This window comes from Canis lupus, chromosome 38 (assembly GCF_003254725.2).
Source record: "Canis lupus dingo isolate Sandy chromosome 38, ASM325472v2, whole genome shotgun sequence".
In the NCBI taxonomy this organism is placed as follows: domain Eukaryota; kingdom Metazoa; phylum Chordata; class Mammalia; order Carnivora; family Canidae; genus Canis; species Canis lupus.
The window spans coordinates 22,462,398-22,478,623 of record NC_064280.1 but is presented as its reverse complement, the minus strand read 5'-3'; the positions used below and the strand labels follow the sequence as shown (position 1 = coordinate 22,478,623).

The 16,226-nt window shown below is 63.3% G+C and overlaps 1 protein-coding gene across 1 annotated transcript; it reads left to right on the top strand.

Moving 5' to 3' along the window:
- Window positions 1-7,630: 7,630 nt before the first annotated feature.
- Window positions 7,631-8,908, top strand: NHLH1 (nescient helix-loop-helix 1). Its single transcript, XM_035711281.2, has one exon. The coding sequence runs from the start codon at window positions 8,351-8,353 to the stop codon at window positions 8,747-8,749; it is 399 nt and encodes a 132-aa protein (XP_035567174.1). The 5' UTR covers window positions 7,631-8,350; the 3' UTR covers window positions 8,750-8,908.
- The last annotated feature ends 7,318 nt before the right edge of the window (window positions 8,909-16,226 follow it).

The following is a 16,226-nucleotide window of genomic DNA, read 5'->3' as shown; positions in this document are numbered from 1 at the left end:
ACCGTTTGCCAGAGGAGTGAGTGGCTCGCCCAAGGTCACAGCAAATTAGAGCTGAGCCGAGACTAGAACACTTCACGTGCACTGGCAGGCACGGCAGTGACGAATGTGGATCGAGCTCGGCTGTGGGCAAGGGCGCTGCCCCCGGGTCGCAAACGGCTATGATGAGATCCTGAGATCCGGCGCCTTCCCTGGGATGCAGGGCCTAGACGGCAGGTGGGAGGCCACACCAGACAAACATCAGGGCAGCACGTGCCCCATGCACAACCCGCACTAGAACCAGGTTCTAGGTGAGCTCAGGGTGCAGAAGGTCGGCTTGGGCCGGGCCCACTGTCACCGGGGAGCTCAGGGCCACTCTGTGGGGCCACAGACAGGGCATCCTGGCTCTGGGCCTCCCGTCCCCTCCATGCCGCCTGCACTATGGGGAGGTGGACTGCGCGGCTGCGTGGCTGCTGTCCTGGGCCCTGCCGCTTGCTCGGATGGCAGGATTAAAAGGCTCATCAATTGTTGGGGCACCAGGGTGGCTCAGCCGGCTAAGCCTGCTAAGCAGCAAACACGTTGGGTTGCAGCTCAGGTCACGATCTAGGGTCATGATCTCAGGCTGGTGAGATCCAGCCCCTGGTCGCTCTGTGGGTGGGTCCGTCGGTTGGCTCCATGCTCGGCATGAATCTGTTTCTCCCTCTGCCTCCTCAAGCTCTTTCTCTCAAATAAAGAAACTCTTAAAAAAGAAAAAAGGGGGTTGATCAATTCTTGAACTTTCTAAGGTAGTTAGGAAGTTTTCCTTCCGGGGGAGAGGGAGGCCTGGGGGGCACCTATGTCCTGGAACCCCGGGACCCAGAGAGGAGTCTGGGGGCGGGGTGGGATTGAAGCTAAAGTGACTCTGAGACTGGGCATCCCATCCTGGGACCGAGCCCCATGCAGGCTGCGGTTCAGAGGCGCCTCAGGTCTGACCCCTCTCCCCACCTGAAGGCACATGCAGAAGGGGCAGGGGGCCCACAGTCCCGCGTGCAGACGGGTGGAGACAGGCAGCCCGGAGCCCCGGCCCCCGCGTGGGCAGGAGCGCAGGGGCCACTCAGGAGGCCCAGAGATGATGCAACGGCGAGTAAGTCTCGGGCTCCTGCGGGCAGGCCGCGCGGGGGCGGGGCCGGGGACCCTGGGGTCCCCTCCTGCCCACCCCTCCAGAGGGGACCTAGAGAGCCGGCGGGAGGGAAGGAGAAACGGGGCTGCAGGGCCACCTGCGAAGAATAAAGTGTTCAGGGAAACAGGAAGTGGGGCGGCCCGAGCCGGCACGGGGACGGGGACGGGAGCCGAGGGGGGGACGGCCGGCGGGCGTGGCTGCGAGGGGACTGGGCCCGGGGCTGCTGGTGACAGATGGGTGGACACAAAGAGCAGAGCTGCGGGGAAGACAGATGGAGGGGGAGGGGGAGGGGAGGCTGGAGGGGCAGTGGTTGGAGGCCCTAATGAGATTGGAGCTGGGCTGGGGCTGAGGAGAGGTGAGCGCGGAGGCGAGAAGAAAGACGGGGCCGCCTCGGGAGACAAAGGCAGCGAGGCCGGGGGCCGGCGGCGGGCGGAGCGGGCCGGCGGCCGCGGGAGAGGGGGGCCTCCAGCCGGGCTGGCCGCCGAGAGAGTGACAGATTGCGCGGTGCACCCGAGTGGAGACCCGCTGTCACCTTCCCGAGGCACAGAGAGGGGAGCCGGGGGAGGCCGGCGGGACGGGCCGGGCGGGGGCCCGGGGAGGTGAGAAGGGCCGGGCGCCCCCGGGAGCCCCGCCGGGAGCCTCGGCCCCGCCGCTCCGGACCCACCGGGACGCGAACCGGCTCTCGCGGCGCAGCGCAGCGGGGCCACTGCCGGGGCAGGTCAGGCGGTGCGGCGCGGCGAGGGTTAACGCCGTCTGCTCGCCCCGCCAGCCGCTGCCTGGGCGGGTCCCCAGGGCTCCCCACATATGTCACCCCCTCTCCTGCCAACGCCACTGCCTCCCAGCTCCTCCAGGCCCTCCCCCCTCCGGGGGCGCCCTCCCCGCACTCCAGCCTCCAGCCGGCCTCGCCTCCAAGGCTGTGCCCCGGGCCAGGCGGGGCCACCCGAGGAAGCGACTCCCAGGGCCCGCACACACAGGGCGGCAGCGCACCCCCCGCCCAGGCCCCCGCTCCAGGTCTGGCCACCCTCAAGTCGCGCCCGGGTGTCGGGGTGGGGTGAGCACGCTGCCCTGCACGTCCCCTGTGAGGGCGACAGCACCTCCCCATGTCGCCGGGGACTAGATGGCCTCAGTCAAGATCAATGAGCTGGCCAAGGTCACCAGGCTGGGGACCCAGGTCCACCGGCTCCCAGTTGCCTAGAATTATTCTTTGCAGCAAGGGCTCCGCGCTCGTGGCTCCCGTTGACCTCGGGCCTGCCTCCCTCTTGGCGACTCCCCGGAAGGAACAGAAGTTGAATCCCTGAGAGAAGACAGGGGCCGGGGGAGCCCAGGGTCTGGGTGACGCGCGCGGGCCCCAGGGCAGGCCCCAGCCCCTCAGCAGCAGCGGCCCTGGAGAGGGGACAGCTGGGGGCTGGCTGGGGCGACGGGCTCTCGGGCCTCACTCATCAGAGCCAAGCAGCCACTAGGAGGGAAGCCGCCGGCCGGTCCTCCCTGCCTTCCGCCCCCCACCCCAGCAGCCCCCTGCTTCCCTTCCCCCACCCCTCGGGTCCCAGGCCTTGTCTCCCGTCCTCGGCATTTTTTGTTCCCTCACCACCTCGGTGGCTGCCTCCTCCCGTCTGCATCTCCCCAGCACCCTGCAGGGTCATCCCTGACTCCCCGGGTCTCCCCCCCCCCCCCCGCACCCCGGCGGTTCCCCGGTGTCTCTCATGTCCCCCTGCCCACCCGCCTCCCGCGCGTGTCACCCACCGACAGTGCTCGCACCGCCCCACCCCTGCCCGCTCCCCTCCTCTCCCCCCCACCCCGCGCTCTCTCCCTCTCTCCTGGGTCTCTCCGTCTCCCAGTTTCTTGGACGGGGCTGAGGGCAGGGGGCGGGGGAGGTAGAGTCGCTGTTGCTGGGGGCTCATTAGGTGGAGATTGGTTTTTAATCAGCACCATGGCAATGATGATGCAAGATCTGAGCCGCCACCTGATCCCCTGCCCCCGGCCCCCTCGGCAAGCTCCTCTCCCCTCCGGCTCGGCCCATCTGCTGGCGCCTGGGCACCTGTCTGGGCCTGCCCAGGTGGGAGCTGGCTCCTCCCAGACCTGGGGCTGAGGAGGGTGGGGAGCCCGGGGAGGATTCGCAGGACTCCCCTTGGGGAAGCCTCGCCCGCAGAAAGCCCAGAGGGGGTGGATCAGCAACAGGGAGACGCGATGCCGCCAACAACCTGCAGGTGGGCTGTGCCCCTCCTAAGGGGGGGCGCCCTTTATGCGGTGACTCAATCTCCACGGCAACCTAAGAAGCAGCTACAGTTGACCCCATTTTACAGACAAGGACGGCTGAGGCTCAAGGGGCTCTGGCCCCCGCAGCAGCCCGCTGCCCCGCGAGTGCTCCCAGCCCCTCCACCCTGGAAACTCACTGGCGCCTGGGGAAGACACCCCCTGGCCGGGCCGGGGTGAGGGGGACAGAGCAAGACACCCGAGCCCACCCGCACCGCCCTGCGCTTCCCTCGCTCCCAGCTCCTGCCGCCCTGCAGCACACACGCACCCTCGCGCTCGCACGCGCGTGCACACGCACACACGGGCTGCAGGCAGCCGGGCTGCCCGCGTGGACGTCATCGATGCCTGTTTGCAGACAGTTCTGTCGCTGCTTTTCCTGCCGCTGTCTGCTGCCCCGGCACCTCCCCGCTGCCGCCCGCCACGCCTTGTCCCCGTCCTTCCTCCTCCCTGGGCCCTTGCTTTCCTCCCAGGAGCCCCTCGTCCCGGGGGGGGGGGGGGGGGCCGCCCAGAGAAACTCCTGGCGGGCTGTGTCAGGAAGACGACCCCGCTCCTCTGGGCACCGGGGTGGGAGGGAGACCAGGGCTGGGATGGAGGGCGTGGGGGACCGAGTCCCCGGGGGACGGGCACGGGGGCAGGGCCCCGGCAGGAGCCAGGGCAGCCTGCCCACGGGTCCGCGGGCACCGGCTCGGCGAAGGCGGAGAGCTGGGCGACAGCGAGGCCCCTCGGGTCCCCTCCGGCGTTTGGGTGCTGCCCGCGCGCACTTTTCTAGCTTTCCCTGTGCTGGGCTCGGGGAAGCCTCCCCCGGGGTAAGGACGAGGGGGAAGGGGCCGCCAGAGTCACGCTGGGCCTCAGAATGGGCCCTGGGCTCTTAGCTCTGGCCTGCTGGGGGCTGTGTCCCTGCCGCCTCGGGTGGGGAGGACGGGGTTCATCTGTGATCCTGCCCTGGCTCTCGCCCCAGCCCCACCCCTTCCCCCGGCTCTCCATTTCTTGCTTATGAAATATGCATGGAGAACAGATGTCCCCGCTCCCCTACTCCCTGCCCCCCCCAGGGCCAGCCCCCACCCCCAGCTCCCCGGAGGTGCGGTGGGGGGTGTTCCCAGGTCCCCCTGCCAATGGCTGCCCGGCCTGGCTGTTTAATATTGATGGCTGGGGGGCCGGGCCAGCCAATGGAGAGCCGGGGGTGTGTGTGTGTATCTCCATATATATACATAGGGCTGGGCCAGCTCAGGTGTGTATGCGTGTCTGTGAGTGAGTGCGGGTGTATGTGCGTGTGTTCGAGTGCGCTGGCCCGTACCTGGCCAAGCCCTCCCCCTCCCCCTGGGCCCTCAGTCCCCACCATGTGTACCCCTCTCATCTGCCCCGGAGCCTGTACAGCCGCGCCGCGAGGCCGCCCCCGAGAGCTCTAGAAAGCTGGTCACTAACTTTGCAGACGGATGAGCTCTGAGCAGCCAGAGGAGCCTGGGGCCGTCAGCGCTGCCCCCTGTCCTGCCAGCGTGGATCCCCTCCCAGGGTCTTCCTAGGTAAAGGGAGAACTGTGGGCTGGGGAGGGGTGGGTGAGCCCCCTCCCAGCCCTCCCCAGTGCCTCGCCCCTGCGTCCCTGCACGCCCTCTTCCCCATTCCTCCCCTTGGACTCTCTGCGTCTGTCCCCAGTCCGGGGGCGGGGAGCACGGCAGGCAGACGTGGGGCTGGAGGTCCTCCCCGGCTGCTTGGGATTGCCGCTTTCCCCATCCTTGGAGCCTGGAACTTTGGGACCAGAAGTGGCTGTGGGGTGAGGACTGAACGGGTAAACAGAAGCTGCTGCGGGGACTGGAGCTGGGGGGAACAGCGGGGCCAGGTGGAGGTGGGACGGGGGTCACACTAGGGTGTGGCGGGGAGGGCAGGGCAGGGCCATCAGAGGGGAAGGACCGCCGGCCCAGGGCAGGGGCAGGACCGCGCTGTGATAGCCGCGCTTGAGGCCCGCAGGATGGGCAGTCGGGACAGTGACCACGTACTGGAAGGTACTGCCCCGGGGCTTGTCACGCTGCTGTCATCCCTCTTGTTCCCTTGGAGCTGGGAATGCGCAGCGTGTCCTGAATTTCAGCGCTGACCACCTTCTGTTTTGTGTGATGGTTGTGCGTGTGCGTGTGCGTGTCAGACGAGGATGCCCCCGCACCCACCACCCTCCCGCACTTAGTAACCTGTCAGCTACAACTGAGCCTGTCTCCCCTGAGGGGGTGGGGACCCCGGGGAGGAGTCCAGCAGGCAGGAGAACCAGGCTGCAGGGGAAGGGACGGCAGCTCAGCGCTCCTGCTTCCTGGGCTCACGCGAGTGGCCCACTCTCCCCGCTCAACACTTCTCCCAAGCAAAGCCTTTCCCAGCCCCTTGCCTGCTGCCTCACCCTAACCTCCTCTGGCCCCAGGGACAAGCAGACCTTAGCCAAGTCTCCTAGAAGCTGGCACATCCCCACCCCACCCCCCACCCCCCCCACCCCCCGCTGCAGGCCACATCTGAACTGATGCTGGGCTGTGGGAGGACTCCAGGATTCCTTCCCCTCATCGCCTTTGTGGAGTCCCCAAGAGCACCAGGGAGTGGCAGCCCAGGGCTGAGGGTGTTGAGGACCGAGGGAGAGGCCGGCTGACCCTGAGCAGGGCATCGTGGTCAGAAGAGATACCATCCCTTGACTCTAGTGGACAGGGCGGTCGGATCAGGTGTCGCGGCGGTCATGCTGGGGGTGGGGGCCGGCAGAGATGGCGCCGGGGCAGCTGTGCCGAGCTCCATATGTCCCAGTCCACCCTACAATGGGCAATCTGCGTGCGTATCCCCTCCCCCCCCCCAGAGGCCGCGAGGCTGGAGAGGGGCCCTGGGAGGGAGGGGAGGCAAGGCCACAGCTCTCCCATCACAACTGGGGCAGGTGTAGGGGCACGGCCAACCTCTCCTGAGCTGTGACCCCAGTTTTGCTCAGTTATTTTTTCTTTCTTTTTATTATCATAAAATATTTGTATGATGGTTAAAAAAGCAAAACAAAACATGGAACATAAAATGTACCATTTGAAGTGCAGAGTTCAGTAGTGTTAAGTATCCTCGCACGGTGATGAAAGAGATTCCCCAGAACTTTTTCATTTTCCAAATCTGAAACTCTACACCCTTTGAACACTTCCCCTTTCCCCCCACTCCCCTCAGGCCCTGGGAACCACCATTCTGCTTTCTGTTTCTGTAAGGCTGACTGCTTAGACACCTCAGATCCGTGGCATCATACGGTGTTGGTCTCTTCGTGACAGGCTCCTCTCTTTTAGTACAATGTCCTCAAGTTGCGTCTATGCTGCAGCATGTGATCAGATCTCCTTCCTTTTTAAGGCTGAATAATATTCCACTGAATGTCTCCACGTCTCTATGTGGCCAGCTGTGGATGGACGAAGATAACCCAGCTGGGTTGTTTCCGTACCTTCGTTATTCTGAGTAGCACTACAGTGACATGGAAGTGCAGATTTCCTCCTTTTTTTTTTTTTTTTTTTTTGGCTACTATCCAGAAGTGGGATTGCTAGATCATCTGGTAGTTCTATTTTTAACTTTTGGGGGAAGCCTCCATTAGGTTTTCCATAGTGGCTGCACCGTTTCACAGTCCCACCAACACAGCACAAGGGACTCGGTTTCTCCACGTCCTCACCAACACCTATTATCTTGTCTTGTTTTTGTTTTGATGGCAGCTGTCCTCATGGGGGTGACATTTTAGCTCATGGTGGGTTTTTGTTTGTTTTGTTTTAAAAAGATTTATTTATTGGAGAGAGAGAGAGAGAGAGAGAGAGGGAGAATAAGCAGGGGGAGCAGCAGAGGGAGAGGGACAAGCAGGCTCCCTACGGAGCCCAGCGGCCTGGAGCGGGGAGCCTGATGCGGGGCTTGATCCCAGGACCCCGGGATCATGACCTGAGCCAAAGGCAGAAGCTTCATCGACTGAGCCACCCAGGACCCCCTCTTTGTGGTTTTGATTTGCTTTTCTCTGGTGATGAGGATGTTGGGCATCTTCTCATGCCTGCTGGCCATCTGTGTATCATCTTTGGAGAAATGTCCATTCAAGTCCTCTGCCCATTTTTTAATCGAGTGGTCTGATGTTTTGTTGCTGTCGGAGTTCTTTTTTTTTAAGATTTTATTTATTTATTCATGAGAGATGAGAGACAGAGAGAGGCAGAGGGAGAAGCAGGCTCCATGCAGGGAGCCCGACGTGGGACTCGATCCTGCGTCTCCAGGATCACGCCCTGGGCCGAAGTCAGCGCTAAACCACTGAGCCACCCGGGCTGCCCCAGAGTTCTTTATAATATTCCAGATACTCACCCCTTATCAGATGCATGATTTGCACGTGTTTTCTCCCGCAGCTCTTGCCTTTTCACTCCCCTGCTTGTGTCCCTTGACTTGGAAAACTTTTCAAGTTCGACAGAATCCCATTTGTCCACTTTTGCTTTGTTGCCTTCCTTTGGGCGTCCTAGCCAAGAAATCACTGACTGCCAAGTCCGATGTCAGGACGCTTCCCGGTGTTTCCTTCTAGGAGCTGCCCAGCCTGGGGACTTTAATCCTCCTGCTGGGTTTTACCCTCCCCCGCCCCTCCTCACCCCTCCTCCTTTCCTGTTGCTCCCTTCTAGGATTCTCTCCCCTTCTTACCATCTTTCCTCCTTCCTACCCCTTTGCGCCTGTCCACCGGCCTGTCCCCTCGGCGCCTTTCTGCTGTTCCCCCACTCTTACAGCACCCTCCTCTGCTCCCCCATCTGCCGAGCTGCCCCTTCTTCCTCCCTCCGCCCCAATCAATCCCCCCTTCTCTCCTCCAGGCTCCGGACTGGACACCTGACCATGGGACCTTGAAGTGGCTCTGACCTCCTCAGCTCAGTGGCCGACCCCAGTCCCTCAGGCCCTTCCTGCCCCTCCCACAAGCGGCTCGCAGGCTCCCAGCGGGAGGGGTGGGGAGGGGACCCCGATCTTCCTGGGCAGGGGCCTTCCATCATGATGCTCAACTCAGACGCGGTGGAGCTGGACCTGCCTCCCACCCACTCCGAGACCGAGTCGGGCTTCAGCGACTGCGGGGGCGGGGCGGGCCCCGACGGGGCTGGGCCTGGGGGTTCGGCTGGCCAGGCCCGGGGGCTGGAGCCAGGGGAGGCGGCCCGCAAAGACCTGCAGCACCTGAGCCGCGAGGAGCGGCGGCGCCGGCGCCGGGCCACAGCCAAGTACCGCACAGCACACGCCACGCGGGAGCGCATCCGTGTGGAAGCCTTCAACCTGGCCTTCGCCGAGCTGCGCAAGCTGCTGCCCACGCTGCCCCCCGACAAGAAGCTGTCCAAGATCGAGATCCTGCGCCTGGCCATCTGCTACATCTCCTACCTGAACCACGTGCTGGACGTCTGACCGGGCCTGCCTCCCGCCTCCACGGGCCCCTGCACCCGGCGTGCGCACCCAGTCCCCCAGGCCCCCGGGGTGCAGGCAGGGCGCCCTGGGCTGGGGCTGGGGCTGGTGGAGCACGACCTGGGCTCACCTCGGTCCTGTCCCCACCCCCAAGGCGATGCTCGGTACCTCCCACCATCTGCAGTGGGCCCCCCCACCCCGCCACCCACCCCACCCCCCCACCCCCACCCCCCCGCTGGTCACAAGTGTTTGCCAGGGTCCAGTCCTTGCAGGGCCTCCTAAGCACCCCCCCTCCCCGGCTCTCTCCAGGGCTGCCCCCTCTCCCACCCAGGACCCTGTCTCTGTGTCCCATCCCTTCCCTCCCTCTCCTGCCCCTGGGAGGGAGGGAGGGGGCCTGGGCCCAGGAAGGGGGCTGCTTCTCAGACCTCTGGGCCCCACGCTGCTGGCCAGGGGGACAGGCAAGGCCACGCAGGGCTCTCCGGAGCAACAACTGCCAGGGGAGGCTTAGTGGCCGCGAGTGACGGGGAGTTTTCTCTCTCGGAGGCTCAGCACATGCAGACCTCGGATCTTACTTGGTACTGAGTGCCTTGTCCTCTCTGAGCTCCCTGCCCCCTCCGCCCAGCCTCCCAATTTTCTCCCTCCCTGTGTGCAGCCACAGAAAGGAAACCCTAGGTCCTGGAGGATGGATGCTGGCCCCGAGCTCAGCAGAGGGCCCGGGCAGTGGGGGAGCCAGACCTCACAGCTGCTTCCTCCTCCCAGCCCCCTGGGAACAAGCGCAAAACCCACAGGGCTTCCTCCCTCAGCTGCAGGGGGGATGCTCGGCTCCCTGGGACCTAGGGCCAGTTCATTTGATATATACTTTTTCCCTTCCTTCAGCTCGCCTTCAGCAAAGGAAGACACCCCCCATCCCGCTCCCCACCCCCAGGCTCTCTGTATCCCCCCAATGTGGCTTTGCCCGTCTGCTCACGGCAGCCCAGGGTCAGCAGTGGAATGAAGGGCCGAGGCCCGGCATAGAAGAAGTGAGCCCACTGCCCTTCCCACGCTCCCTCCTCCCTCACACCAGACTCTGTGCTCTACAAGGATATTATTTATTTACGTATTTATTTATTTATTTGTCTATTTATTTACTTATTTATTTATAAATATTACTATTTATTGCCGAGTTGTGCACTTTGGGGTAGAGTGAGGGAGCTCCTGGCAGCCCTAGCTGGGCCTCTCTTGCTTCCTCCCTGGTTCTCCTTCCTCTTTCTTACTCCTTCTGCAACTCCAGGAGTGTGTGTGGGGAGATCCTCTCTGCTCACCACACCCACACCTCTTCCTCAGATCCACATGTCCGGACACCCAGTCCTCTGGGATGGTGCCCCTGCCCCAGCTCCAGGGCTCCTGGGCCCTTCCGTAGCTCCCTCCCCCCCAGACAGTTCCACCCCGTCCTGCCTGCCTTTTTCTCTCTCTGGCCCTCTCCCATGACCTCTCACTTCTTCCTCATACCCCCAACAGTGGGCCTCCAGGCTCTGTGTCCTGTGTCCTGTGTGTGACCCCCTCCCGTTGCATTTCCAATTTCATACAAAAAAAAAAATTAAAGTGACCTCGTTCTAGCACCAGGTATGGCTGTGGATCATTCGATTGGGTTGGGAAGCTAGCCTAGGCATGGAGGGTCCTCGGCTTTGAAGGCTGTTTGATGGGGCCCTGAGAGCTCAGCGTGGTGGGTAAACGGGGAGAGAGTAGGAGGGGCCACAGAGTAAAGAGGTTGCAGGGAAGGGTGTAACACACTGGTCCCAGTCCCACCCCACCCCCCAGGCCCATGTCCCTCCATCTTGGTATGCCCGGGGTGCCACTTTCTGGCCCTTCTGATATTGCGCTTCTGCTCTGCTCTCTATGGGCCTGAGAAAGAGCTCGAGTTCCCAGTGGAACCCAAGTAAAACATGTGTCTGTAAGTCCATGCTGCTGGGAAAAGCCATGACACGAACGAAGCCTCTCCTCCACGTTGTCTGTGAGCTGGGTGGGTGCCCAGAGAGGAGGTGGGCCTCGTCCAAGGTCACACAGTCAGGCAGGGACAGAGGTCAAGTTCAAACCTCGGTTCCTCCTGTGGGGCCCTGCAACGCCCTGCTTCTCTGGAGTGACCCAGGCCGCCGGGTGAGAGTCCGTGGGCCTCACAGTCTAACAAGAACGTGGATAAACGAGCGAGTATTCCGTTTGGTGGCCAAGATGGCAAAAGGTCTGGAGACAACCGTGCAGGAGGACAGCTCCCCGGAGGATTCAGCGTCCTCCCGGTAGGGGCAGGAGGCCCTCACCTGCAGCCGCGGGTGGGGAACAGCCCGGGCCGCCCTGGGGGGCCAACCACACCGAGCGGGAGGACGTTGCGGGAAGTGGATTTTAACTCTAGGAACAACCTCTCGACCGGTGCGGCCATCGGGCGGCGGAAGTGCCGTGGGGCCAGGAACCAGGACCGGCTGGAGCAGCGACGGACCGAGGCAGGCGGACGTTCCTGGTGGCCTGGTGGTGGGGCTCGCGGGCGGCGGGGGTGTGACGGGAGCAGGGGGGCAGGACCACCCCGCGCACCCCTGCCCTTGCCCGTTGGGCTGGAGGAGGTGCTGAGCCCGGGGATGAGGACACAGGGCGGCGGGTGGCAGGGCACGCGGGCCCTGGGGGGTCACTGAATCCGGCCCCTCTGTTGTGGAGGCAGGTAAGCGGACCCCCGCTGCGGGCGGCCGGGCCTCCTCTGCTGGCCCGCGGCCCCCTGCCCCCCTTGTGGCTCGGCCCGCTGGAAGGCAGCCGGGCTCCCGGGCCCTGTGCTGGGGGCTCCCTCGGGGCCTGGGGCGGGGAGGGGCGGGGCGGGGAGGGGCGGCTGCAGCTGTTCCGGCAGCTCCAAATTTCTTCAGATAATCAATTGGCCTCGGCTGCGCTCTGCTCCGCGGGACCGACCGAGAAGCTGGGGGCAGGGGCTGCCTGGGAGACGGAAGGACCGACCGACGGGGGAGCCCGGGGCTACCACGCAGGGAGGGGGGAAGGAGGGACTGTGGGAGGGCCAGGCGTCCCAGCAGGTGGGCCGGTGGAGGGGGGACCCGGACCGTCCCCCCAGGCTGCCCTCGTCGGGCCCTGCCAGCCCCCGCCAGCCGTCGGGCTGCCTCCTAGCCACGGACCCCGGCCTCTGCCCTCGCTCAGCAAGGCCCCCCAGTTGCGGAGCCCCCAGCAGGCCCAGGGGCCTGAGCGTGAGGGGGCTCTCGGCCACCCCTCCCCGTCCACACGCACTCACACTCGCGCGCACACCCCCGCACGCTGCGTAGGCTACCGGGCATATGGGCCCTTTGTGCCACACAATGGACGCCCTGCCTGTGCCCCTTCCCAGGCTGGGCACGGGGGCTCCTCCCTCTCGCCCACCTCCCTCCCGCCCGGGTCCCCTGTCGTCCTGGCTGGGCCTCCCCCCTTCCTCTTTCTGCCGCTCGCTCCCTCCTCGCGTCCTTTCCGGAGCTCGTGGGTCTGGGCGCAGCCTGTGCCCGGGAGGAGGGAGGTAAGGGGCGGCCACGTCGGAGGCTGGTCTGGGAGGGAGCCGGGAGGAGGGAGGCGGCGCGGAGGCAGCAACAGCGCGTCGTGATGGAGGGGACAGCAAGGCCACAGCCCGCACCACGGGACCTGCATCCAGACTCCAGGTTCACCTCACTCTTTGTGCCGTAACAGGCCGACCGCACGCCCTCCCCGGGTCCAGGTTCCTCACCTGTAAAGTGGGGGGCATAGAAAGCCCTGCCTCCCAGGGGTGTTAGAGGATGAAATGAGATCCTCTAAGCGGCACAGCAGGGGGCAGCAAGTAGCACGGGCGACCTGTACTGTTGGACAGTTGTGCACTGCACAGGGTGCCAGGCCAAGGCGGTGAAGGGGCCTGACATCCAGCCAGAGCCACGGGTCCGCCCTGGCGCCCGTGAGGGTACAGCATCCCCCCCAAGAGGGGGCGCCCTGGAATCAAGCCCGGGTGTGGGTTCCCCACGTTCAGGAGTCCAACCAAAAGCTCAGCGTCCCGACAACCTTGGACACCAAGACAGAGCGGGAGGGGACAAGAGGCTGGGGGTGGCGGAGGGGGTCCCGAAGCTGGGTCTCCTGGAAGGTGAGCCTGGAGAGCTGAGCCAGGAAGTGGGCTAGGTGCCCGCGGGGGGATGGGGTCACCGTTCGCGGGGTGGGGACCCGGCTTGTCCGCCCTGTCGCCAGCCCGACGCCCGGTTCCCGGCTCTCTAACGATCGCCTGTTGGACACCGCCCCCTGCTGGAGGCCAGCGGAGCCGTCCCGCCTGCCTGTGGGCCCAGTGTCCCAAACCCGGGCCCCCCAGGTGAGGACAAAGGGTGGGGGTAGGGGGGTGGGGGGGTGGAGGGGTGGGGGGGGGGCTGTGGCGGGAGCCGCAGTTGGAGGGATGTTCTTGTCAAGAGTTTCTGGAAGGTGCATGGGGACTGGAGGGAGGAGAGGGCCTGGGGGTCATGGGGGTCTCGTTTAAATGTGTTAATGCTGTACCGGTTCCCCAGGGGGATTTCTTCCTGGCTGTGTCCGTGTGCGTGTCCGTGTGCATGTCCTGGCTGTGGGGCGCTCGCTGCTTCTGCGCACTGCCCTGGGGCACAGGTGCATTTGCTCCTGTGTCGGGTCACGGAGGAGTGAGGGTGCCTTCCAGGTGCGGGACAAGCTGGCCGCGCTTTCCTTTCCTCCCCTCCCCCCACGCGGCTCTCCACGGGTGACAGTGATTGGCCGGCACCTGCCCACCTGCCCACAGCTCAGAGCCTTGCTCTGGCTCTCCGTGGGGTTCTCGGGGCCCCCTAAGCTGGGCCTCGGCTTCATGCCCAAGTGCAGGGGGCGGCAGGGAGGGCCCTGAACCCAGAGCCACCTCCCTCCCCTCCATCCCTACTCATGTGGCGCGCCTACCTTTGCCTCTTGTGACCCGTGTCTGTCTCCTCCGTCAGCCAGTCCCATGTCATTCAGTGCACCATCCGCTTAGTGACCGGCCAGCGCGACCCGCTCTAGGTTCTGAACCACCAGGCGGTGCCGTGGGGGGCGCACGAGGACACCCGCCACCATCCCGTGCTACCATCCAGCGGAGAGGAAGGAGCCACCCACCGGAGGAGGTGCTGGTGAGGGAGGGGTCAGGTCCCATCCGGGTTGGGCTCTGGAGACGGGAGGGGTTGGCGGTCCCGAAGGTGTTTGCAGAGATTCTGTGCCCCGGGGCTGTGCTGCCGAGTCCCCGCCCCCCCAGTCTCCTCCTTCTCTGGACAGGGGCACCCGCTTCCCCAGCTGCAGGAGCGCGACTCCCTGCTTGTGCCTCCTCAGGAGAGGCTGGGAGGAAGGCAGCTGCCGTGTGAGGCCGTGCTCCCTCCCTGGAGCAGTCGCGTGCAAGGACTGTTGGGGGGGGTCAGAGTCCCTGGACGGCCAAGGGCTGGCTCGGCTGCAGGCCCCCAGCGTGCCGGCCAGGGCATCGCATCGCAGCCTCCCCCTCTGCTCGCTGCAGCCTCTCTTACAGCGGACAGGTGCTCCAGGTGTTCCCGAGAGCGCACCTGACAGGCCTCTCCTGCCCCAGCCTGAGACTGTTGCCCAGAGAAGCTACCCCGCGTCACGGTCACCACCATCACCGTGAGACTAGCTGCCCAGAGGGATGGGCTGAGCCGAGACCCGCGGGAGCAGTGTTAGGAGGTCACGGCAAGGTCACGGCAAGGTCAGCAGGCGAGACGGGAGCGTGGACTGAAGCGGTGGCAGAGGGAGTAGAGAAGAGAGGCCGTGGACGAGGCTTGTGGAGCAGAGTGGGGGGCGCGTTGAGCAGAGTGGGGTACAGGGATCCCTGCGTGTCTGTGGACGAAGTGCTCCCCTCCAAAACGGACCACAGAGGAGGAGAGGCTGGTGGGGAATTGTGGGGCTGCGGTGGCCGTGGCGGGGACGGTCCAAGGCGCGCGGGACAAAGGCCTGGGATGCCGTCATGGGGCAGGTCTGGGAGGAAGCTGGCTCTCTGGGTTTTTGCCAAACCGCTGGACCTGTTTCCTAGGACGCCTCCCAGAAATCTGCAACGCCTATACCCCAAAGGGGCCTTCCTCTCCTCTCGTCCCTCAACCCCACTTCTCCCGGGGTGTTCCTCACACAGATCAGTGACACCCTCCACATTCAGGCGCCCAGGCTGCACACTTGTGTCCCTCTACTGCCATCTCCGACCCATCACCAACATCGACCCATCTTCTAAACCCGACTCCCAGCTCTTTCTCTGTGTCCACCCGTCTACCCTTGCTCTCCTGCGCTGGTCTCCTCGCCCCTTGGCTTCCTCCCTGACATCTGCCCTCCAGACCCTCCGTTGCACTGACCCGCCCAAACTGCAGATCTCATCACAACGGTTCTATACCCGCATTCTTTTAATGGCTCCCCATTATTTCTCAAGTAAAATCCGAATTCTTCAACGTGGCACGGAGTCCCTTTGGGGAGCGTCTCCTGCTGGTGTGTCTGCCCCCCCCCAACACCACCATCCAGCTTCCCACTTTGTGCTCTAAGGCTCTAGGAGTCCGAAGCTCTCTGGCACACTCTGTATGGTTTCCCACTTCCCGGCCTCTGCTCACGTGACTCCTCCTCCTACCTTACCTGCTGAGGTACTCCACGGGGATGCAGAGGGATACCATGACTTGGTGTGCCTTCCAACTGCCCCATGCTCAGCACCTCCTGAGCCTCTCAGCGTCTCTTAAGACTGCCCTCCCCACCTTGAATTGCACTGAAATCATCTATCAACTCCCATGTGGGTTTTAGTGTGACCTGGGGTTGAACTCCTTGAAATCTCTGAGCAACGGTTTCCTCATCAGACATAGCATGTAGAGCCCTTACCCAACGCTAGTGCATAACAATGTTCAATAAATGGTAGTTATATTGGGATATTCATCACTTTCATTACTTTGCTCCTCAATTTGCTGAGTTGTCCCAATGTCCACCTGTTGCCATTTTTAATTTTTTTTTTAATTTTTAGAAAAGATTTTATTTTTCAGTAATCTTCTCTACGTCTGACATGGGGCTGGAACTCACAACCCTAAGATCAGGAGTCACACAGTCTACCAGCTGAGCCACCACCTGTTACCATTTTACCTTGAGAATATGTATTTGTTCATATATTCCAGTCCTTTTGACATTTCAGATGGGGTTCTTATAAGCTATTTCTCCAGAAGCTTTGCCTTATCTTTTTTTTTTTAAAAGACTTTATTTATTTATTCATGAGAGACAGAGAAAGAGGCAGAGACACAGCCAGAGGGAGAAGCAGGCTCCATGCAGGGAGCCCGATGTGGGACTTGATCCCAGGACTCCAGGATCACACCCTGGGCCAAAGGCAGGTGTTAAACTGCTGAGCCACCCAGGGATCCTTTTGCCTTATCTTTTCAACTTTACTAGAAACCATAGAATTTATTTTATTTATTTGTTATTTATTTATTTTGAGAGGGACAGAGACAGTGTGATCTGGATTTCTCTTTCTAAAAAAATGTTTCAAAAAGTA